General features: G+C 38.0%; 2 protein-coding genes across 8 annotated transcripts in view; one reads left to right on the top strand and one right to left on the bottom strand.

Moving 5' to 3' along the window:
- Nucleotides 1–24,835, top strand: part of LOC137252734 (trichoplein keratin filament-binding protein) — a 310,267-nt gene that overhangs the window by 53,786 nt on the left and 231,646 nt on the right. The gene's annotated exons all lie outside the window — the stretch shown is intronic.
- Nucleotides 1–24,835, bottom strand: part of LOC137252761 (peptidoglycan-recognition protein LB-like) — a 122,270-nt gene that overhangs the window by 21,006 nt on the left and 76,429 nt on the right. The window contains exon 4 of one of the 7 annotated variants that reach the window (XM_067788865.1): nt 14,394–14,535. The exons of the other annotated variants lie outside the window; for them this stretch is intronic. Coding sequence (XP_067644966.1) covers nt 14,433–14,535 — 103 coding nt within the window. The 3' untranslated portion in view covers nt 14,394–14,432. Of the gene's footprint in view, nt 1–14,393; nt 14,536–24,835 lie in introns of those variants that run through there. 7 annotated transcript variants of the gene reach the window in all.

A 24,835-nucleotide genomic window follows, 5' to 3' on the forward strand; every position in this document is an offset into this window, starting at 1 on the left:
TGAAATTCAATTATTATAAGCCGGTGTTATGCTCATGAATTCTTAAATATAAGCAAAAATAAATAAATTTTTTTTTTTAAATATTTCAAAATAGTTGATCTAATCAAACCTAATCAAAACTAATCGAGAAATCTAATAGAATTTTTTTTGATTAGTTTTGATTAGTTTTTCATTAGATATGCTAATCGTCACTAATCGCGATTAGATTTTTGATTAGTTCTAATCTAATCAAAAAGTAATCGATTAGTATAGCCAACTTATCCTAATTAATCAATTATTCTGCAAAATAAAAGTTTTAATCCAATTACTAATCATTAGGATTACTAATCATTATTCCCCAGCTATGCTCGAGCGACACTTGATGAATGGCAATATAACACTGTCGTAGAGTAGTCAGATATTTTCTCAGTCGGCCAGGGATGGACCTCATATTTCTTATAAGAATACTTCCAGAAGTATTCAGTATGAAAAGTGTCTCCCTCTTGTCCCTATGTGTTCGAGGTTAACCTCAAATAACTCTCTACGAAATTGCAATTTCGCTCGTTAACCTTCTTTCTCTCTTTTCTCTTTATGGCCTCCTGCCTAACTCCATCCTATTTCGCCCTTCCGTTACGCTTCTTCCCTTTGCTTATTGACTCCGCTCCCACTTTTTAATCTCTTTCACATCCAGTTCTTTTCGTCTCCTTATTGCCCTTGTTGTAACCCTCTCCCCTTTCCGCACCCTTCTCTCTCCGTCTTCCCCTTCCTACACATATTTTTGTTCTTCCACTTTATCCCCTGTAACCATTTCTTTCCACTAATTTTTCATTGCCATTCGTTTACCCTTCATATTTTGAAAGACCTTATTATTCAGTGCCTTTCCCTTCCATTTTGTTCTTCCCTTCCTTATGCTTTCTGCTATCCGTTCTTATTCGTCTCGTTTTGCTTTCCTTCTTCAACCACCACCTCTTTTTCAGCATCTCAATGGCCCATGCCGCCAGCGCTGCCCAAATGCTGGTATAATTTTTTGTTTAAAACTTCGTCTTTGTCTCTACCTTTATCGGTTTTCCTTTTTTGCATTCCGTCTATTCTTTTTTCACCTTTTCTTTACTCTACACCTCATTTCGCTCCAAGATATCACCCTTTGCTATCGGATATATGTGTACATTTAAAAAATATTATTTTTCCTTCGCCCTCTCTTTTCCCTAGAAAAAAAAATAAACATCTTTCTCCTCTACTTCTCTCGAACCACCCATTTTCTATGAGAAGAACTTCTTTACTTCTCCCACCTCCTCTCAGTGAAACATAGGATCACCATTGTATTGGTGTCTACTTTAAATATTTGCGGATATATATCGAACTTGGCTAGCTTGGTCAAAAAGGCGTGGCACCGCCCACTTTTGAAGAAAATAATACTAGCTTATCCATTAGACACTTCTTCAGATCAAAACCTAATAGAGTTACATCGAATTAAAGCCATTTAATAGACGGGAGCCTGGCATCGTCGACTTTGTAGCACGAGGTTTTAATATTAAGGGATTTAGCGTTAAATGAAAACTTCTACAATAGCTGCTTACATAACCACACATACTATTTATGCGGCTATCTACCTTTGTTTATAAAAAAATAAATATTTCATAACTCAAAAATTCACTTCCGTTGAATTAAAATTTATTTGAATTTGAATTTTATTACAACTTTTATTTATAGTTACGTCCAAATTTTTTACTAATATGTACTGTAGCTTAAAATATACCACTTAACGTGACAAAAAAAAAAAAAAACAAAACAAATAAGTTACTGAAGATATACCCAATTGTATCAGAATATTAGCTGCTCAGAACTTAATGGCTACGTGGTTTTATTACTCCATATTAGGGTGTGTCGATTTGTGGGGAGGCAAAAAAATCGCCCATTGCTCTGTGAAAATCATATTCTAGGGATCAAAATAAGAAACTTTGCCGAAGGAACCATACCTATAAAACGAATTCTGATGCACACCCCCTGGAACCCCCCTGGAGCACTCTAAATGGGTCAAAGTGGGATTTTTCAAAATTTGCCCCTACCCAAAAGTTCGACCCAAATTGGGGGGGGGGGGGGGGGGGGGGTTAGAATTCGTTTTAGAGGTATGGTTCCTTCGGCAAAGTTTCTTATTTTGATCCCTAGAATACGATTTTCACAGAGCAATGAGCGATTTTTAAATCGACCCGCCATACTCCATATGTATAGCGAAATTCTACGTAATATGTATATGTATATTACTCTCCTTTAAATATGCAAAATTCCCTTCTCTAGGCCGGACATAGGCAGCCAAGAAGACTTTCCGACGTAACGTTTCAGATACCAGAGACCCGCCAGTTATTTTCACCTTACTTTGACTAAAAGCCTTTTCGTAGCTCAGATAACGAGCTCTCAGCAGCGTTCTAGTCCCTCGAGCGTGTCGGCCCTCCTAGTTGAGTTGAAAGCATTTTCGATCAATAGCACTATATGTCATGATTGCTGGTTTGCCGTCTTCGTATCTTCAATGACATCGGGTACTATCCTGTGGTTGATAAAAATCTTTCGTTTCTAAGTTGTAAAGAGGCCAGATATTTAGCAGTCCATACCCTTAAACAAGGGGAAAAGATGATGTCTTTGAGTACGGCAAAGGTAGACTGTGTCAAAAGCTTTCTGGATTACGAAGCTTTGTTAGCGGCTCAACCATTGCCTGTTACCATTTCCCAAAAATGATTAAGGAGGACAGTGACAGGTTGAAGACATGTGTAAACTATTTAAATATAAGCCATTTGAGTCCACTGATATGAAAACTTGACCTTCTGGATGGGTTCGTGAAGCTCTGTGTTCGTTGCTTTTATGTTTGCGCTTGCGTCTTATAGCTAGTTGCCCGACTCTCTCCACAGAGCAAGGACTTCACTGTTGACCAGAGTTTATTTACTCCAGGTAAGAGTATGCACTGGAAGTTAAGCCAGTTTTCCCAGAATCGAAGCCAAGTCGATAATTTTGAGGAATTCACGTTAAACCTGTCGAACGTCAGCTGGAATGGGGAGAACAGCGACCAAGCACTATGTAAATACTCTGCTGTTGGTTGATCTAGCTAAGTTTCAATAGGTGGTCAGGTCCAACTTTTCCCATCGGTTGGCAACTATGCTATTTATGATACAGATATCTGGTGAACTATAACAATTTCCTATGACTCACTGCGCCGAAAGCCATAATCACTATTTGCTTCGCCCTCGTGTCCCCGACGATAGACTGGCAAGTTTGAATGACATATCGTTGGTTACGTAAAAGTCCCCAAAGATTATAGTACAATGTTTACCGAGGATAACGTTCTGTGTAATATCGAAGCGATTACTATTCGTACAATCGGACTACGGGAAGTGTGTAAAATTTTAAGATTTCGGGGTCAGCGTCGACACCGCAGACGATTATACCTGACGACTAGCTAAGTCTATTGTATGGCTGCGATACGGCTGCTGTGCTTCTTATTAATTTGGTTATCGCTGCTACCGTTCCAGATAAACAATTTAATTGCACGATATTTAAGATCGAAGAGAAAGATGTTGTCACTCTAAGGTTCAGCGACGGATGAATGATGGTATATAGCTTTACCTGTCATGCTAAGGTGGCCCTGGGATTTAAGTTCCTAGTTCAGCTAAGATTTATGCCCATACACTCGCGCTATTATATACCCTAGCTCGATAGCGCGAAGGTGATGACATATGGTGCAGATCGCCCTGCTTATCTTTTAAGCCTGGTTGATCTAGTGATAGGAGTATGGATAGGTGGTCAGATCCCAGTATTGCCATCAGTTGGCAGCCAACCGTGAGTCCTATGCTGGCAATGCAGATACCTTTTGATCTATTACAATTTTCTTTCACACTGAAGAACGCGTCCCCGTCCACTGTGCTAAATGCTGCGCTTTCCGTTGAGGAGCGTACTGTGTTATATCGAAGCGATATCCATTCGCACAATAGGTCTACAGAAACTGCGCTGAACTATGTATGGTGCGCATGATATAAGGATTTGATAATCTCTCTCACAAAAGAACTGCGCTGAACTATGTATGGTGCGCATGATATAAGGATTTGATAATCTCTCTCACAAAAGAAGGAAAACACTAGGCAAGGGTTGGTCATCATCATTAATTGGCGCTTAACCGCATAAGCGATTTTGGCAGTTTCGTACCAAGTGACGCGAGATTTTCCTGCTTCGCGATAACTTAAGCCAATTTTTTAGAGCACCAAGTTAGGTCAAGTTTTCCCCGACCTGCCTCTCCCAACTAAGTGGAGGTATCCTTATTTTTCTCTAGATTCAAACTGCGTTGTCGACTGAAATACTTTCTTGGCGTCTTGTTCCATTCGCATAACGTTACCTAACCAGCGAAGTCTTTGGGCTTTTATTCGCAGCACTATCCTCATATCGGCATAAAGCTCCAAATGATCATATTTATACATCATTCGATATAAGCCGGCGACATCACTGACAAAACCATAACAAGGCAAGGGCTGGTAGCTGTGGGAAACCATCGTGAGAGTTGGCAGTGTGCGAATAATAGTGGCTGTATGTTGTTGCTTTACATAGTTATTTCCCAAGGTTTGCGCCATCTAGCGTACACATTTTCTCCGTTTGTTGCTTTCTTATGGTGCCCTGATCTATGTATAAGGCTTCAAGCTTCACATAGACTGAGTGTTACTAGAACGGAAAAACCCCATTAAGGTGCCTGGAATTTTGTTACATAATAACTCCGTCCTCTTGGCAAATACTAGAAGTTTTCTAGGTCCTGGCTTAATTGCTGCCTCAGCGCAGAACACAAGTACAGAACGTGCTAAACCGCTTCTTCCTACATCTGCTGTTACGGACGAGGCCTAACTTAAAAGCATGTGACACCAGAAGGCATCATTAGCCTTATGTCTTCTTCTTTCAGAGATATGCGCCACTTTAAGAGTCTAATATCGTAGAATTTGCAGATGATCTTAGAAATTTTTCTTTCCCACGCTTTTGTCCGCGCCTTTCCTGCTTGCTGGATCATATGCAACTTTTGTTTACTTTTAATATCTCGCAAACGGTTTGGGACGTCTACCATCGATACAGGGAGTGCTACACTCAACTCATTGGTCGATACCTTCTATCTCTTTGTAATCGAGAACCCAATATAGATGTATGATCCGGCCTGAGCGAAGCTTTTTGAATGCCTCTTGTGCATTCCAGTACACTTCTTGATACGGTGCTGTGTAACATTATTGCCTTAATCGCCGCCTGACTATCAATATATGTATATATTGATGCGAATGCAGTTAAGTACGCTTCCTCCCGAATTTCTGATGCTTTCTTCACGTCTATACTTTCCGTCTGAGAGATCCTGCAATAAGCTGGGAGCCTGTAGGATCTACATATTTCTGGATGGATAGTAAACAGCGACCTGCCCCCTTCCGTTAAAAACCCCTGAATGAAACTGAAGCTCCTACCACGAAGTAAGAATTGCGCTCGGCATGTACAAGTGGGTATACATATGGCTTTCGTAAAGTTTAAACGCCATTCATTTGCATTAGTGAAGTGCTCAAACCAGCTTGTAAAAATTTAAAAAAGTTTATGAAATATCAGAAATATGTGTAAGCATTTTGTAAAACATTAAGCACCGGCAAAAACTCATACGTACAACAAAATTTCGATAAATTCCGTATATAGTCGTACATAAAAAGCGAAAAGGTACATGGCATTAGGCCGGGTCGATTTGTGGGGAGGCAAAAAAATCGCCCATTGCACTGTGATAATCATATTCTAGGGATCAAAATGAGAAACTTTGCCGAAGGAACCATACCTCTAAAACGAATTCTGATGCCCCCCTCCCCTTTGGGTCGTAGGGGCAAATTTTGATAAATACCACTTTGGAATGCCTATGTTTTTTCTTTTTGGAGTTTATTTTTCTCTTTAGAAATTTATTTAGTCAGAACATATGTAAATGAAAAAATGAATTTAACTTAGTAATAGAAAAGAAATTAAAAAAAATTATTAGAAATTAGCGTGTTTGCAACACCCTTTTAAAACCAAGGCATCGCTGTGATGCATTTGCATGTCGTAAAATCGCTTGTGTTGTTTTTTTTTTAAGCCACCACAAGACACAGCGGGTAGAATTGAAAGTGCCCCTATCCAAAAGTTCGAACCAAAGGGGGGGGGGGGGGCATCAGAATTCGTTTTAGAGGTATGTTCGGCAAAGTTTCTTATTTTGATCCCTAGAATAAGATTTTCACAGAGCAATGAGCGATTTTTAAATCGACCAGCCCTAATGTGCATGTATCCAAATATGAAGCACTTTGGGCATAACACGGATTAAAAAAAAACAACTTACATTTTAAAAATGCATATTTTATAGCATAGTAGCTTTGCCTTTTACTATTCAAAAAATTATTAAAAACTAAAGTAAAACAAGTAAGGAAGGCTAAGTTCGGGTGTAACCGAACATTACATACTCAGTTGAGAGCTATGGAGACAAAATAAGGAAAATCACCATGTAGGAAAATGAACCTAGGGTAACCCTGGAATGTGTTTGTATGACATGTGTATCAAATGGAAGGTATTAAAGAGTATTTTAAGAGAGTGTAGGCCATAGTTCTATGGATGGACGCCATTTAGGGATATCGCCATAAAGGTGGACCAGGGCTGACTCTAGAATGTGTTTGTACGATATGGGTATCAAATGAAAGGTGATAATGAGTATTTTAAAAGGGAATGGGCTTTAGTTCTATAGGTGAACGCCTTTTCGAGAAATCGCCATAAAGGTGGACCAGGGGTGACTCTAGAATTTGTTTGTACGATATGGGTATCAAACGAAAGGTGTTACTGATCATTTTAAGATGGAGCGGGCATTAGGTCTATAGGTGGACGCCTTTTCGAAATATCGCCATTAGGGTGAGCCAGGGGTGACTCTAGAATGTTTGTACGATATGGGTATCAAACGAAAGGTGCTACTGAGCATTTTAAGAGAAAGTGGGCATGAGGTCTATAGGTGGACGCCTTTTCGAGGTATCGTCATTAGGGTGGGCCAGGGGTGACTCTAGAATGTGTTTGTACGATATGGGTATCAAACGAAAGGTGTTACTGATCATTTTAAGATGGAGTGGGCATTAGGTCTATAGGTGGACGCCTTTTCGAGATATCGCCATTAGGGTGAGCCAGGGGTGACTATAGAATGTTTGTACGATATGGGTATCAAACAAAAGGTGTTACTGAGCATTTTAAGAGGGAGTGGGCATTAGGTCTATAGGTGGACGCCTTTTCGAGATATCGCCATTAGGGTGGGAAAGGGGTGACTCTAGAATGTTTTTGTACGATATTGGTATCAAATGAAAGGTGGTAATGAGTATTTTAAAAGGGAGTAATCATTAGTTCTATAGGTGGACGCCTTTTCGAGATATCGCCATAAACGTGGACCAAGGGTGACTCTAGAATGTTTGTACGATATGGGTATCAAACGAAAGGTGTTACTGAGCATTTTAAGAGGGAGTGGGCATTAGGTCTATAGGTGGACGCCTTTTCGAGATATCGCCATTAGGGTGGGCCAGGGTGATTCTAGAATGTGTTTGTACGATATGGATATCAAATTAAAAGTATTAATGAGGGTTTTAAAAGCGAGTGGCCCTTAGATGTATATGTGAAGGCGTTCTCGCGATATCGACCAAAATGTGGACCAGGTGATCCAGAAAATCATCTGTCGGGTACTGCTAATTTATTTATATATGCAATACCACTAACAGTATTCCCGCCAAGATTCCAAGGGCTGTTGATTTCGCCTTGTAGAACTTTTTCATTTTCTTCTACTTAATATGGTAGGTGTCACACCCATTTTACAAAGTTTTTTCCAAAGTTATATTTTGCGTCAATAAACCAATCCAGTTACCATGTTTCATCCTCTTTTTCGTAGTTGGTATAGAATTATGGCATTTTTTTCATTTTTCGTAATTTTCGATATCGATAAAGTGGGCGTGGTTATGGTCGGATTTCGGCCATTTTTTATACCAAGATAAAGTGAGTTCAGATAAGTACGTGGGCTAAGTTTAGTAAAGATATATCGGTTTTTGCTCAAGTTATTGTGTTAACGGCCGAGCGGAAGGACAGGCGGTGGACTGTGTATAAAAACTGGGCGTGGCTTCCACCGATTTCGCCCATTTTCACAGAGAACAGTTGCCGTCACAGAATATATTTTCCTACCAAATTTGAGAAGGATTGGTAAATTTTTGTTCGACTTATGGCATTAAAAGTATTCTAGACAAACTAAATGAAAATGGGCGGAGCCACGCCCATTTTGAAATTTTCTTTTATTTTTGGATTGTGTTGCATCATATCATTACTGGAGTTGAATTTTGACTTAATTTACTTATATACAGTAAAGATATTAACTTTTTTGTTAAAATTTGAATTTAAAAAAAAATTTTTTTAAAAAGTGGGCGTGTTCTTTATCCAATTTTGCTAGTTTTTATTTAACACATATATAGTAATAGTAGTAACGTTCCTGCCAAATTTAATCATGATATCTTCAACGACTGCCAAATTACAGCTTGCAAAACTTTTAAATTACCTTCTTGTAAAAGTGGGCGGTGCCACGCCCATTGTCCAAAATCTTACTAGTTTTCTATTCTGCGTCATAACGTCAACCCATCTACCAAGTTTCATCGCTTTAACCGCCTTTGGCAATGAATTATCGCATTTTTTCGGTTTTTCGAAATTTTCGATATCGAAAAAGTGGGCGTGGTTATAGTCCGATATTGTTCATTTTAAATAGCGATCTGAGATGAGTGCTCAGGAACCTACACACCAAATTTCATCAAGATACCTCAAAATTTACTCAAGTTATCGTGTTAACGGACGGACGGACGGACGGACGGACGGACATGGCTCAATCAAATTTTTTTTCGATCCTGATTATTTTGACATATGGAAATCTATATCTATCTCGATTCCTTTATATATGTACAACCAACCGTTATCCAATCAAACTTAATATACTCTGTGAGCTCTGCTCAACTGAGTATAAAAAAAAACAGAGCGCGGAAAATTTCACAAACTTTTTCTATTAAAAACCGCATACGTTCTAAGCACTCACAGTGCACAGCTGCTTAAAGCTCTAAGTAGTCCGTACAAACATATTTATATAAGTACTTGGTGCGCTTGCCTACTGCATATTGTAATATACTCGCACTCGTAAAAGTTTGAATGGCCATAAGGCGGGACGATGACGACCAACGGAAGTTGATGTGCTCGTTGATCGCCATGTTTGGCACAAACTTCAGTCCTAAACTGCTCAACCTTCCTTCTCTGCATTCACTAAACTTGTTGCCCCTATTGCTCGCCCATCCGTTTCCAATTCTAGTTGGCGTTTGTTTAGCGCTAATGCGCTATGGCCTCCATCCCCAACTTACACTTTTCGCCTACTTACTTCATGTATGAGTGCAAAAGTTCTACTTTAGCCGCGCGCCCTACTACTTGTATTTGTTGTGCGTGAAGTATTAAGTGCGGCGCATTTTGTTGTGAACTCGTAGTGGCATTTTGTGGTGTAACTGGACTGCTGCCCTTCACGTCGTTAGTTCCTTCTGCAACCTCTCGTCATCCACAGCACGGATCGCTCCATTAACGTTTTATGCTTTCTCACTTTTGTAACATTTTTACTTTATTTTGTTTCGTAGCAGTTTGATGATGGCTCATACTTACTTAAGCGCGTATACCATGAAATTATAACAGTCTTAAGTAAGCATATTTTAGGGGCTAAAAAAACGTTCGCTTGCATCAATGTACTTGCATCGATCCACTTTTGCAATAGGCGAATCGCATATTCATATCCAAAAATTTTCGGAAACTTTACGTCAGTAATCTTAGTTTTATCATTTTGCAATGTCTATTTTATCGAGTCCTCGCATGTTACTCGATCAAGGTACAAATAGAGACCAATGCGATGGGATATCCAAGATTTCCTTCCCTTAGGATAACAGTAGAAAGACTTTCAATCAAACAAAACTGGATGAATCTTGAATAACCTTAAAAATTTTCTTCAACTATTAAAAAGACAGGCAAGTAGACCCCAAGGGACTCCTCTAATACGGAATGCTATAAAACCAAACTATGAATTTGGTTTTATCGAAAGCTAAGGCAGAGTCATAGAGAGGTCAAACAAACACTCACTGAATAAAACACAATATTTATGTGGTAAGATCGAATAAATGACACACACAGCTCTAGGTGTTAGGAGGACAATAGTTTTCATAACAAGGGAATGGGAAGCGTCGCGGTTTGGCTTGGAAGTATGCGTCGAACGAAGTAGTTGAGGTTGAATAGTGGCGGGAATTACTTCCACAGTGATATGATCTGTCGACTAAGACTGCTGTGTAGGCGGTCGTCATAGTCGCCGTACCACTGAGTATATACAAGAGGGGAATATCGGAACAGCAACAGTTGGCCACTAGCTTAGTGGTAATATAGAGTAGCAGGCGAGTTCAAAGGTCAGTGGCCACAGTAGCAGCCATAGGTATCGAAACACAGAGATGTAGGCAACGGTATGATAGTGGGCGGCGTAATGTAGTTGAGGAGAGCGTCGACCAAAGGCATCGGAGCCGGAAGGATGTGATAGTCGATAATGATGTCAGGACTACGGGAATTGCTACTTTACATTAAAGCACTGGTTGCTCCTCCAATGCTAGTGTCGTTAAGATAAGTCTAAATCTGTCACTGCTGGATTTCGTGTAGCAACTCGAATTAACCTTATTCGTCCAGAGTCAGCCCTATCCGCTCTGCTGTGGAAACTAACTGTGAATACCGTACTTAAAAACTTACTTATGTTTATGAAATGTCTTAAGGCAGCCGAAAAAGTCTTAAAACTGTAAACAAGATACTTTTAACTATATGGTGCTTCGTTCATTTTCATTACCATCAACTGACAATCAAACGTCTTGGCGGTTTTAAACGTTTTTTGCCAAGACTTACCAAATATCCCTGTTTTGCCATAGCTGACGCTAGTTAAGATCACCGCGGCATATGAAGCCTTCCTCCAGCTGTCCCTCCCTACTTAGTAGAGGTATATCTCCTCCTCTGCCTCCAAGTAAGGATGCCGATAGGAATACTTGATTGGCCCGAAAGCTGTCGTTAATTCGCATGGCATGTCCTAGCCAGCGAAGCCTTTGGGTTATTATTCTAGGTTGGTAAGAGCATACAATTGGTGGTTCTTCTCGTAGTGATAAATATACTTTCCCAATATTTAAGAGGCTATTATCGATGATAACGGCCCTTTGTCGCATACCGATCCGGTACGATCCGAAAATTACGCGCCATCAATATACTGGCCCAACCATCTGGGGAACGATTTGATATGACCACGTCGACACTTCTTGGTCTGTAGATTTTAGTTGCCCTTAATGACTGTGATGCTTTCCACGTTAGTGTTCTTAGCTTCTCAATCAGTATGAGTTCTGCCTGCTCTGCATTGGATAAAGAGGCGGAAAAGGTGCGTCTTGCAATGTGCGAGGACAATACGAAGTTCGCATGTTGTGAAAAATCACCAAAGATATGTGTACGCCTAGTAATGTAATTGAATGGTGCGTGCGAGGATTTACTGTCGTGATAGGAAAGTGCAACGCATAGGCGCATTAGTGTAAGAGCGCAACAGCGTAATCGCGTAAGCGTAACAGCGTAAAACTTGTGCTTATAAGATACATTAGATTGCAAGAGTATGACAGTGGCAGCGGAAAAACTTAAAGTGTAGCGTGTCGGTACAGTAGCGTGTAAGCGTATTAGTGAAAGCATAACAGCGTATGAGCTAATGAGGATTAACCTAAATAGATTGCAAGGGTGTTACCGTAAAAGACTATAAATATAAGCGCAGTTGCTTGTAAGCGTATAAGCGTGAAAGCGGTTTAGCGTATGGGCGTTGTAGCGTACAATGATTTAGCTTTAAAACGTACTGTCATAACAGCTTACAAGCATGAAAGCCTATTTTACTGCAAGCCGCTTTAGCTGAAAGCTTATTACCGAAAGCGTATTAGCGTAAAATCGAAAAGTTATTTTCGTGATCGTAGACATATTTGCAGGCAATGCTTCGGTCTATAGTTCAAAGCGGTATGGTAAGTATAAGTAAGGCCGAGAGATTCCACCGTGTTAGCGTAATTGCGTATTGGCAATCCATGCTGGTGTGTCCAGAGCATCATGGATATTTTCCAGGACGTTCAACTGTGTCTAATTTGACAATTTTCTCGGATGACTGCCTCGCAGCTTTTCAGGCAGGATATCAGGTTGACGCTGTGTATACTGACTTTTCCAAGGCATTCGATCGGGTCTCCCATGTTATTTTGATAAAAAAGTTAACCTGTTTGGGCTTTCACTCAGTATTTTTAAGTTGGATTGAATCCTACTTATTTAATCGTCGTTGCATGGTTGTAGTTGATGGTGTTAGGCCTCATTCATTCGTTGCTTCCTCCGGTGTTCCACAAGGTAGTATCCTGGGTCCACTGTTTTTTGTCATGTTTATTAATGATATTCGCTCTTGCTTCTCTAAAGTAAGATTCTTGCTGTATGCAGATGACCTTAAGATATACTTGCCTATTCATAGCCTTCATGATGCGGTATTGTTGCAAGAAGCTTTGGATAAACTTAGTAACTGGTGTAATAATAAGCGGTTATCACTTGACCTAAACAGTGCTTTCAAATAACTTTTTCGAAGCGTGCCAACTTGATTGATACCGTGTATCAAATATCAAACTCGCCCCTGTTGCGGGTTAGTGAAATTAAGGACTTGGAAGTAATATTTTTCAAGTCATATTAATGTGTGCATTGCTAAGTCGTATGCCATGCTAGCTTGTGTTAGGCGTCATAGCTTGGATTTCAGTGACCCGTATACGCTAAAGCTTTTATATTCCGCGTTTGTGCGATCCAAACTTGAGTACGCTTGTTTCATCTGGTCTCCGTATTATTCCTGCCATGTTGCAAGAATTGAACGAATCCAAAAAGTATTCGTACACTTTGCATTACGCAGTCTGCGCTTCGCGGATCCTATCCCGACTTATAAAGCTCATTGCTTATTGATTAACGTAAAATCATTTCAGGACAGGACGACAATTTTATCGCTGTTGTTCGTTTTCGATTTGTTATGTAGGGTTGTTGATTGCCCTGTGCTCTTGAAGAGGATTTTCATTAATATACCGGCTAGAGCTCTTCGTGCTTCTGAGTTTTTTCATATTGGTGTTCTTAGGGCTCTTTATGCGCGAAATGCTCCAATTACTAGAGCCTTAATTGAGTTCAATAGAATTTCTAAATTTTGTGAGATAGATTTTTCTTGTTCGAAAGATGGCTTTCTGAGTATTTTAAAACTTTTTATAAGTAAGGTAATTTATATTAACATTGTTAACTACTTTACACTTTTATAATTAGCTTGTAAGATTCTTTTTTTAACTGGCTTAAATAATAAATAAATAAATTCGAATAGTTATATTTCCAGTCGTAGACATAGTTGTAGGCAAAGCTTCCGTCTTTGATTGAAAGCGTTTGGGTAGGTATAAATAAGGCATATACATCCTGCCGTGAAAGCGTAAAGGAGTATTACCGTGGTAATAACAACGTAAAGACGTATGAGCGTATCTAAAACGATTTTCTTATCACGTTGTCAAATTAAGTCAACCGATTGAGACCGGCAATATGTTTCATTTTCGGCTATTTTACTTGTTCTCGTCTAAGTTTCATTCTATTGTTTTTAGAAATCTTGAAAATAAACAGTTTAAAAAAATGTTTTTTTTTTGCTAAAAAACAACAATATAGTAACAAGTAAGATCACTTCTGTTAGTACCTCCGCATATCAACTTATACATATTTGGTTTGCTGATTATTTCAAGTTATATTGTTTTTATTTTTATTGTTGTTAGTTCACCCGAATGCGCGGATAAAAGAAAAATCTAAAAAAAAATGCGTTAAAAAATGCAATCAGAGTTTCTCCCCTCCTGCTGATTATTCCCCCTTACTTTCAATGATTCTCTCTCTTTGCCATCCTACGTTTGTTTGCACTTTTCGTCGATGAATTGCTGAATTTGTTCAAAGTTGAATTTAATGGAAGTGTGCTGCTTCCGTTTGCGAATCATTAAAAAAAAAATATACTATGTATGCTTTTGTGCAAAATGTTTATTTCATTTCAAGCTCGTTCAGCTTTGTTGAAAGCGATAATAAGGGCGAGGTGCAGCAGAACTAAAAAAATAAAGCGGAAATGATGTGCATCCATTTCAGTGCAATCTCTTTGCTTTATTTAGTGTGCATAGAATATTTAACATCAGGCCGAAGAGCTTTTTAATAAGTTGGCCATTTTTGTTTGCGTGAAATTGAAATGTAAACCAAATACTTAGTTATAGTTTGTAATATGTATATATTTAATTTTTTGCGAATTCTTTCATTCCAAATAATTTCTTTTATTACATTTTGAAGTTTCACATTTAGTTGATAGAACTCAATTTACAATTCTCCAAAATAAGATATTTTTGATATCTTTTTTCTTTCAACAAATGGCAAGTATTCAATAGCATCTGTTCTGAATGCCTAAAAGTATGCAATATAAATTAATTTATTAGTGTATTTGATACTGCTAGAAATTAAACGAATCAGCTAGTACGACTACTTTTAAATATGATTCCTTTTGGGCTTTCAACATCCGTAACTGATCTTTATAAAGTTTTTACAGTTCACGTGATTACTCGAAAGGAGGAGGGAGGAGGAAATAGTGAAGGTGGCAGAAGAGCATAAGGAGAGGTAGGAGGAAAAAGAGGAGAAGGAGGAACAGGAGAAGGAGGAAGAAGAAGAGGAGATGGAGGAGTAGTAGAAGAAAGAGGAGGAGAAGGAGGATGAAGAGGAGGTGATAAGCAGAATAAAAGGAGTAAAGGCAAACAAAAACAAGTAAGGACGGGAATGTCTTCGGCTGTGCCGAAGACTTCATACCTTTCATGAATGGGGCTGAACAATAATCTTATCCTATTCGTAATCTCCAAATAATGCGCTGTATAAGATAAGAAATATATAGTGAACAGATGTACATACCTAAACGATTTTTAAGATAAATATAAAATAAACAAGTAAGGAAGGCTAAGTTCGGGTGTAACCGAACATTACATACTCAGTTGAGAGCTGTGGAGACAAAGTAAGGGAAATCACCATGTTGTAAAAGGAACCTAGGGTAACCCTGGAATGTGTTTGTATGACATGTGTATCAAATGGAAGGTATTAAAGAGTATTTTAAGAGGAAGTGGGCCATAGATCTATAGATGGACGCCATTTAGGGATATCGCCATAAAGGTGGACCAGGGGTGACTCTAGAATTTTTGTGTACGATATGGGTATCAAATGAAAGGTGTTAATGAGTATTTTAAAAGGGCGTGGGCCTTAGTTCTATAGGTGGACGCCTTTTCGAGATATCGCCATAAAGGTGGACCAGGGGTGACTCTAGAATTTGTTTGTACGATATGGGTATCAAATGAAAGGTGTTAATGAGTATTTTAAAAGGGCGTGGTCCTTAGTTCTATAGGTGGACGCCTTTTCGAGATATCGCCATAAAGGTGGACCAGGGGTGACTCTAGAATTTGTTTGTACGATATGGGTATCAAATGAAAGGTGTTAATGAGTATTTTAAAAGGGAGTGGGCCTTAATTCTATAGGTGGATGCCTTTTCGATATATCGCCATAAAGGTGGACCAGGGGTGACTCTGTAATGTGTTTGTACAATATGGGTGTCAAATTAAAGGCATTAATGAGAATTTTAAAAGGGAGTTGTGGTAGTTGTATATGTGAAGGCGTTTTCGAGATTTCGACCAAAATGTGGACCAGGGTGACCCAGAACATCATCTGTCGGGTACCTCTACTTTATTTATATATGTAATACCACGAACAGTATTCCTGTCATGATTCCAAGGGCTTTCGATTTCGCCCTGCAGAACTTTCTCATTTCCTTCTACTTAATATGGTAAGTGTCACACCCATTTTACCAAGTTTTTTTCTAAAGTTATATTTTGCGTCAATAGACCAATACAATTACCATGTTTCATTCCTTTTTTCGTATTTGGTATATAATTATGGCATTTTTTCATTTTTCGTAATTTTCGATATCGAAAAAGTGGGCGTGGTCATAGTCGGATTTCGGCCATTTTTTACACCAATACAAAGTGAGTTCAGATAAGTACGTGAACTGAGTTTAGTAAAGATATATCGATTTTTGCTCAAGTTATCGTGTTAACGGCAGATCGGAAGGACAGACGGTCGACTGTGTATAAAAACTGGGCGTGGCTTCAACCGATTTCGCCCTTTTTCACAGAAAACAGTTATCGTCCTAGGAGCTAAGCCTCTACCAAATTTCACAAGGATTGGTTAATTTATGTTCGACTTATGGCATTAAAAGCATCCTAAACAAATTAAATGAAAAAGGGCGGAGCCACGCCCATTTTGAAATTTTATTTTATTTTTGTATTTTGTTGCACCATATCATTAATGGAGTTAAATGTTGGCATAATTTACTTATATGCTGTAAAGATATTAACTTTTTTTTTTAAATTTGAATTTAAAAAAAATTTTTTTTAAAAAGTGGGCGTGGTCGTTCTCCGATTTTGCTAATTTTTATTAAGCAGACATAAAGTAATAAGAGTAACGTTCCTGCCAAATTTCATCATGATATCTTCAAAGACTGCCAAATTACAGCTTGCAAAACTTCTAAATTACCTTCATTTAAAAGTGGGCGGTGCCACGCCCATTGTCCAACATTTTACCAGTTTTCTATTATGCGTCATAAGCTCAACTCACATACCAAGTTTCATCGCTTAATGCGTAGTTGGTAATGAATTATCGCACTTTTTCGATTTTTCGAAATTTTCGATATCGAAAAAGAGGGCGTGGTTATTGTCCGATATCGTTCATTTTAAATAGCGATCTGAGATGAGTGCCCAGGAACCTACATACCAAATTTCATCAAGATACCTCAAAATTTACTCAAGTTATCGTGTTAACGGACAGACGGACGGACGGACGGACATGGCTAAATCGAATTTTTTTTCGATACTGATGATTTTGATATATGGAAGTCTATATCTATCTCGATTCCTTTATACCTGTACAACCAACCGTTATGCAATCAAAGTTAATATACTCTGTGAGCTCTGCTCAACTGAGATAAAAATGGCAAAAAACCGTCTTATCTTAACGATCGGTTGTATGGTATATATATTATATACAGATCCGATTGAAATGATTTTTTCATGAAATCTTCTATGATATATTAGAATAAATATCACCAAGTTTGACGTTTTTATATTGGAAATTAAGGGAGAAATTGCCAAAAATCGTTCTATCTGAACGATCGGTTGTATGGGATATATCCTATATATAGCTCCGATGAAAGTGATTTTTTCAGGATATCTTCTATGATATATTAGAATATATATCAACGAGTTTCACGTTTATACTTTCTAAATTGCGGCAGGAATGACCAAAATCGTCTTATCTGAACGATCGTTTGTATGGGAGATATACGTTATAGTGGTCCGATCCTACCATATCCAACAAATGTATAATATAATACAAAAATACATCCTTGTGCCAAATTTCATTGAGATATCTCAAAATTTGAGGGACTAGTTTGCGTTCAAACAGACAGACGGACATGGCTATATCAACTCAGTTCGTCGCCCTGATCAATTCTTTATACTTAATGGTGAGTCTATCTTCTACATTTCTCAACGTTACAAACATCGGAACAAAGTTAATATACCATTTCATGTTCATGAAAGGTATAAAAATCAGTTCTACGTCATGAATTCTCCTGCTTCATTTTTTTGCTGAAATGAATTCAACTTTTCGATTACTCATACGCCATGGCGCACGATACCAGTACACAAAAAATTTTTCCTCACATAATATTGTATAATCAATACTAACCTAAAAAGTTATTTATGGTTTGTTTCTATGTATGCAGCTTGGTTGAAGGTTATGTCTCAAAAAGTTTTGTCATAACATTGGACGTTTTATGTGACATTCTGTGGTGCACAATATCTTTTAATTTTTTCATGGAAAAAATTTTACTTTTAAAAGAAATTATGCAAAAATATGTATGTACTTAAGCAAAGTTGCGAGCACGAAAATAGCAATAGCAATTTGTTACAAATTTTATTAATGATATTCTTTTTTTTTGATGTTCGATTATTTAAGAAAAAACTTCCAAGAAATGGGTAACTGAAACTAAGGAAACCAATCCGAAAAATGTTTTCGACATTTTTTTGTTTGTGTTGGCAGAGTTTTTTTAAGTATGTAGTTTTGTAGCCCAATCGATTTTAGTTTTAACAAAATACAAGCTATAAGTCTCACAATCCGCACTGATTTTCGACCATTTGACATAACTCCAGTGGGATTAGAATATACCCGCTCAGGTATGCATGTTGTTGGGAGGAACTGAAACACGGAAATGATTCAAGAGGTTGTGTAGCGTAACCCCTTCAAGGGGTTGCTATCGCAATTTTTAGCTTCTCAAACACAATTGTCAACCTCACCTACCCGTTGCAAATTCTGTTTCCTTAGCAGCCGAGGCTCTGGCGACCCCAATTCCAGTTCGGGACTGCACCTTAATAGTGCTTGTTACCAGAACGTACCGGATCTATATACGAAGAAAACCATAATAAAACTCCCCAAAACCAACGGGGAGTGTTTTTATCGCTACAACAACTTTTTTTATTTCGAGGAGTGTTCCAGAAGACAAACAAATCAGCTTAGTAAAAGTCGAATGATTTTAAACTCTGGGGCAAAAATGTTGTTTTTAACACTCCGCTAACAAATTAATAAGTTTTCTATAGCAAATTGCAAATTTTTTCATAACATATCGATAATTTTACGAAAAAAAGTTTATAAAATGCCGATAATAATGTTTAATAACTTTTCTATTAATAATCGATAAAATTCCGATAAGAAATCGATATTTTTGATAAAATATCGATAATTTTCGATAACAAATCGATAAACTTTCTGATAATGTTCCGATAAGTATTTGACACTTTTCGATTACAAATTGATTTCTGTATATGTATGCTGTCTATGTATCGACCGTTTTTCGATAAATAATCCACGGTTTTTGGCAGCCGCCGTGGTCTGGTGGTAGCGTACTCCGCCTACCACACCGAAGATCGGGTTTACGCTCCTAGCAAAGCAACATCAAGTTCTAGAAATTTTTTTTTTCAATTAGGCCGGGTCGCCCTTTGGCAAGAACTCCGAGTGTATTTCTGCCATGAAAAGCTTCTGAGTAAAAACTCATCAGCCTTGCAGATGCCGCTCAGAGTCGACGTAAAACATGTTGATCCCGCCCCGCCAATTTGTAGAAAAAATTAAAAGGAGTACGCGTCAATCGGAAGAGAAGCTCGGCCTAAAATCTCTTCGGAGGTTATCGCGCCTTACATTTTATTTACTAGTCGACAGCTTTTCGATAATTAATCGATAAAAAACCTATAACTCTTCCATAAAAAATCGATAGCTCATCGACTACTTTTCTTATCGATAGCAGCTTTATAACACTTCGGTAACAAATCGATAACACGCATCACTAACACTTTTATAACACACGGTTTTGACTCCGATTTTGACTTTCAATTCTTTCTGTCCCCTCCCCCAATTTTTATTTTTTGCACCCTTATGCTCCTTTGATTTTATTTCTTCTTTCTTATCTACTTTGCCTCGCCTTCTCTTCGAAACCGTGACGATTGTAAGCATCGTTATTATCATCCACATCATTATCAACATTGATATTATACCGCTCTTTTTCTTCTGCCTATTCACCTGTTTTAAATACTTTACTTCTATTAATTTTTCTCTGTTGTTTCGCTTTCTACTTTATGTATCTTCTGTTTGTTTTTCTGCCTTGGCTAATTTCCATTAGCTGATTTGCTGTCTGATTTCGCAGATATCAAATCTACCACATCGATAGTTCCCACATTACGCTTACAGTGTACTAACTACACTTCTATGCCTACATTCGGTATTCTCCCATGTAGCTTAACCCTTCCAAGGCTTACCCTCACGCTTGCACTTACCCTACGCTTACATTGTTACATCACATATCTTATTACTTTGAACGAGTAAACATTTTGTGTATACCCGGAACGATCTCCGAAACGGCAAACTCTTTTGAATGAAATTTGGCACATAGATAGTGTATCTCATTCTAAGACTTTCTACTTAGGTATTGCCACTGAAGGTGTTTTCACAAGGTTGCCACTTATATGAAAAAAAAAAAATGAATTTAACTACATGAGATATCCTAATCAGGGTATCAAACGAAAAGTATTTCACTCCGCATTTCAATAAAAAAATTGGGCTTCCACCTAACCTTATTATCTTCATCTCTTTGTATATCCTCTACAATCGCAGAAACGGCTTAACCTATTTGAATGATGTTTTGTACATAAATAGTGTGTTATTTTTACAAGGTTGCCACCTCTTTTGAATAAAAAAAAAAAAATTACTTGAGATATGCCAATATGGGTATCAAACGAAAGATATTTCACTCTGAATTTCAATAGAGAAAGTTTTATGTAGTGTTGCCACCTCTTTGCCATCTCTTTGTATATCCACTACTATCGCCGAAATGACTGAAATTTCGAACGAAATTTGGTATATCGTGAATGTTTCACATTTTAAGACTTTCTACCTAGGTGTTGCCACTGAGGATATTTTCACAAGGTTGCCACGTATTTAAGATTAAAAAAATTCTACGAGATATGCCAATATGAGTATCAAACGAAAAATATTTCACGCCGCATTCCAATAAATATTTTTTTAAGTATGGTTGCCACTAAGGGTTGCCATCTCACCTAATTATGTTTATTACTCTGTATGTCCACTACGATTTCGGAAACTGATCATATTATTGGTCAAATGTGCTTAAAATCGCCACTGCTATTTAATAGCTCGCAGCTGTGAATTTATAAACATTTGTGTGTATACTTTCAACATACAAACACTTAACTGCTGACACCTTATACTTGTTTTTAAATTTTTGTTTTTTATTTGCTAAGCGAATCTTGGTAACCGTGTTCCTGACTGACTGACTTAATGAGTTTTTAAAAATCAAATACTAACCGCAGTGTTTACTACACAATTACGCTTTGCTGTTTTGTTTGAGTTTACGAAGAAAACTTGCAAAAATCAAGGTGAGCGCAAAGCTGCACACCTTTGTACTTTGTTGGCTTAGCGTAAACTTTTGCTTTACTCCTTAAGTTATTCCTTCTACTACGAGCAGCTGCTGCCATATGCTCATGCTTATGACGCACTTACTTATAAGAAGCGTTGAAAACTAATCGTTGTCTAACTAATTTAAGTTGAAATTAAGTTCAAGCATGTTTATTTATATACCCTGCAAAAAATAGTGCGACTAGTCCCTAAAGAGAGCGGTCTCCGATTAATCTCTTTTGTCTACATTGTGGTATAATTGATTCCTTCTAGTCCCTTTTGGGTACAGTTGGGTTTAGTCAAGTTGAAATCTATCTAGCCCATTTTAAGAATCCAAAAAAGTAGCAAGGAAGTGAGTTAAATAAAAAAGATTATAGGTGCTTTATTTGAATTATTTAAGAAAAATGCGGAACCCTATACCGAACCTAAATGACTTCGACCATTTGTTCCATTATCGTCGACACATATCTCTTGTAATGAGTTGGCGACTTAATAATTTTTTTTTACATAGATGTATCTAGAAATTTTTTTCCAAATTTTAATATTGCGTTTAAATGTACATAACCTAGTACCATACGAAAAGTAATACTTTGTGATGAGAAAATAGACGAGCCTTCATTCCTTCCCATATGGGTACAATGGTGATTGGTCCCATCGATCCCTTTCGGGTACAAATGTGTACAATTAGTCTCTTCATACGACATGCTCAAACAAAAGGGAACATTTCAAGGCATACAAAGAGATCAAAACGGGCATTGGTTGCATACTCTTTTACGACTCATCCCGGACTCAGCCTAGACTAATCGCATTTTTTGTAGGGTACTCACCAAATCTGCCTACGACGAAATTACTAAGTTTATTTTAATAAACGTGCATGGAACATCAAATCTTAGTATATACACCTTGAAATTTACTTGTGACTATGTGTGTGTATGTAAACCTAATTTCAAGATTTATTTTTTTAGAATGTTGATGTTTCCGTTAGGTATTAAGGTTGACTTATTTTGGAACGTTTGGCTGTGATAAGTTTTGCTGTGTAGAAAAGCCTGTTTCAGCATCTTTTAATCGATGTAAATTTATCATCGCAAAGTTATCGAATATTTATCGAAGAGTTGGGAATATGTTTGCTATCAAAAAAATGTGGATTGAAAGGTATCGATTTGTTATGAACAAACACTATTTTACTTCCTTTATGTTAGTTTCGTTTGCTGTTTTTTCGCCAATTTCCATACAAAATTGGAGACACATTCCATTTTTGAGTCTTGAATCTTGGAACACACATCAAAACCCTTTGACAATTTAATATGAGAGAAAGAAAACTTTGATAAGTGGGGATCGTGAAAATTAACAAAAAACATCCGAACTTAGAAATTATGCTTTCGAGTTTCAAAGAACTTCTCGAAACATCAGAGTTCTGAAACTTTCAACACATCTTTAAGCTCTATGATGTTGAAATATTTGGGACAAAAGAGTTTTCTAGATGGTGCAGGAATCGAGATTTATAAACATACATATTTAGAAAGTCCACTTAAAAAATGTGGAATCGCGCGACTGCTATTTGTGTAACTTCCCGTAGAGCTAGATTGTTCAAACTAAGAACTTCCTTCAGCAACCCATAACAACGCAACATAAAAGAAAAACTTAAAGCTAGCTAGTCCAGAAACCGTGAAAATGCAAAAAAAATCCGAACTTGGAATTTGAGCCTTTGGAGTTTAAAAAAACCTCCACGTAACACAGATACCTGAAACTTCAAAAGAGGCTTTGTGCTCTATTGGGTTGTAATACTAAGTATTAAAGAGTTTTTTTATATAGGACAGGGATCGAGATATTTAGTCTATTTACAACATGTGGAATTTTGCATACGCTATTTAAGTAACTTCCCGTAGAACTAGATTCTTGAAACAAAGAATATACTTCAGAACCCCACGACAATGCATAAGGCAAACAACTTTCGCTAGGTGGTCCAGGGATCGTGAAAATTAAAAATATCGTATTAACGTGAAAATTTCACTTTCGAGTTTTAAGGTCGAGTCTAAGTATCTCTGAACGAAACTTTGGGCTCTCTATTAAATTGTAGTAATTAGGATAAATGAGTTTTCTAGGCGGGACAGGGGTCGAGATATTCAGAAAGTCCATTTACAATATGTGGAATCTTGCGGGCGCTATTTGAGTAACTTCTCGTAGAGCTAGAATCTTGAAACCAAGAACATCTTTCAGAACTCAATGACAGTGCATCATCAAAGGAAAAATTTTCGCTAGGTGGTCCTGGGATCGTGAAAAAAAAATTGTCCGAACTTCAAAATTTTGCTTTCGAGTTTCAAAGAACTTCTCGAAAGTGCTGAGATCTAAACCTTTGAACAAAGACTTGAGCACTATTAAGTTGAAATATTTACAAACGAGTTTTCTAGATGGTGCAGGGATCGAGATATTAAGAGATATTTAGAAAGTCAACTTACAAAATGAGGAATCGTAGGACCGATATCTGAGTAACTTCCCATAGAGCTAGATGCTTGAAACTAAGAAAATACTTCAGAACCCAGTAGAATGCATCACCAAGGAAAAAAATTATTGCTTGGTGGTCCTGGGATAAGCTACATGTAGTGCTGACCCTAGACGCTGATTATCCCCGCAAACTGCACTTTAAGGGCGGTGTTAACATTATGAATCCAAGAAAGAATAATTGGAAGAGGGGCACAGCTCCAGCTTATAACGGCGTAATAATCTACGCCGACGGCTCCAAAATGGTCACAGGGATCGGGCTGTAATCTAGTCGCGTTCCCTGGAGACTTTCAGGTTATTGAAACTGCTGTCATGGTGTAGTGTACTTCAAAACAGATATCCTCGCGATTTGGCAGGCCTGGTAATGGCTCGAGGTCCGGAACATAACTGGCAAATATCTTTCTTACAGTCAAGCAACAGCAAAAGCGCTAGATGCACCATTCAAGAGCTCACAGCTAATAGGAGCATGCAGGCAACTACGGCAAGCTGCGTTAACCGACACTCTGGAAATATCCGTTATCTGGAAGAATCGAATGAAATGAGATGACTGTTGAGCTGGCACATATTGGCTCTGCGGAAAGAGGCGAGGAAATAAGTAATGTCTAAGTAGACATACGCGAGGGATGGCCAAGGGGGACTTTCGGAATTTTTACGTGAACAAAGCGCAGCAAAAGTGGAAGAGCACAACGAACTGTGCAGTTGCAAAAGCTACATGACCAGACTACAATGAAAGTCAAGAAGTCCATTGGTTAGACCTTGAGCCTACACCCATGGATTTACAGTGGTCTGTAAACCCTAGTAGAAGTTGTAAAAACGTAACTGCAAAAGAGACTGTTGAGAATTTTCCGTGCTAATGCCCGGCTATACCTAGACGACGTTTAAGATAATCCGGAAGTCCCTTGGAAAATCTGGGTAGATTATCAAAAACAGGGACTCCAAATTTATAAACAACTCTGGCTCGTTGCTGTACATTACCGATGTAGCGATCAGTAGGTGCAAACAAGTTTTATCGCATCAAAACGGCTTTTCGTTAGCTACGTGGACAACCTGAGTCGCAGCCAATATCATTAGCCATACCTAGTGCTGACTCTCTTTCATAGGCAGTAAGGATCTTCCAATCCTGTGGCGATATATTCGGGTTCCAACTATGCAG

Source organism: Eurosta solidaginis, chromosome 1 (assembly GCF_040869045.1).
Source record: "Eurosta solidaginis isolate ZX-2024a chromosome 1, ASM4086904v1, whole genome shotgun sequence".
Taxonomy (NCBI): domain Eukaryota; kingdom Metazoa; phylum Arthropoda; class Insecta; order Diptera; family Tephritidae; genus Eurosta; species Eurosta solidaginis.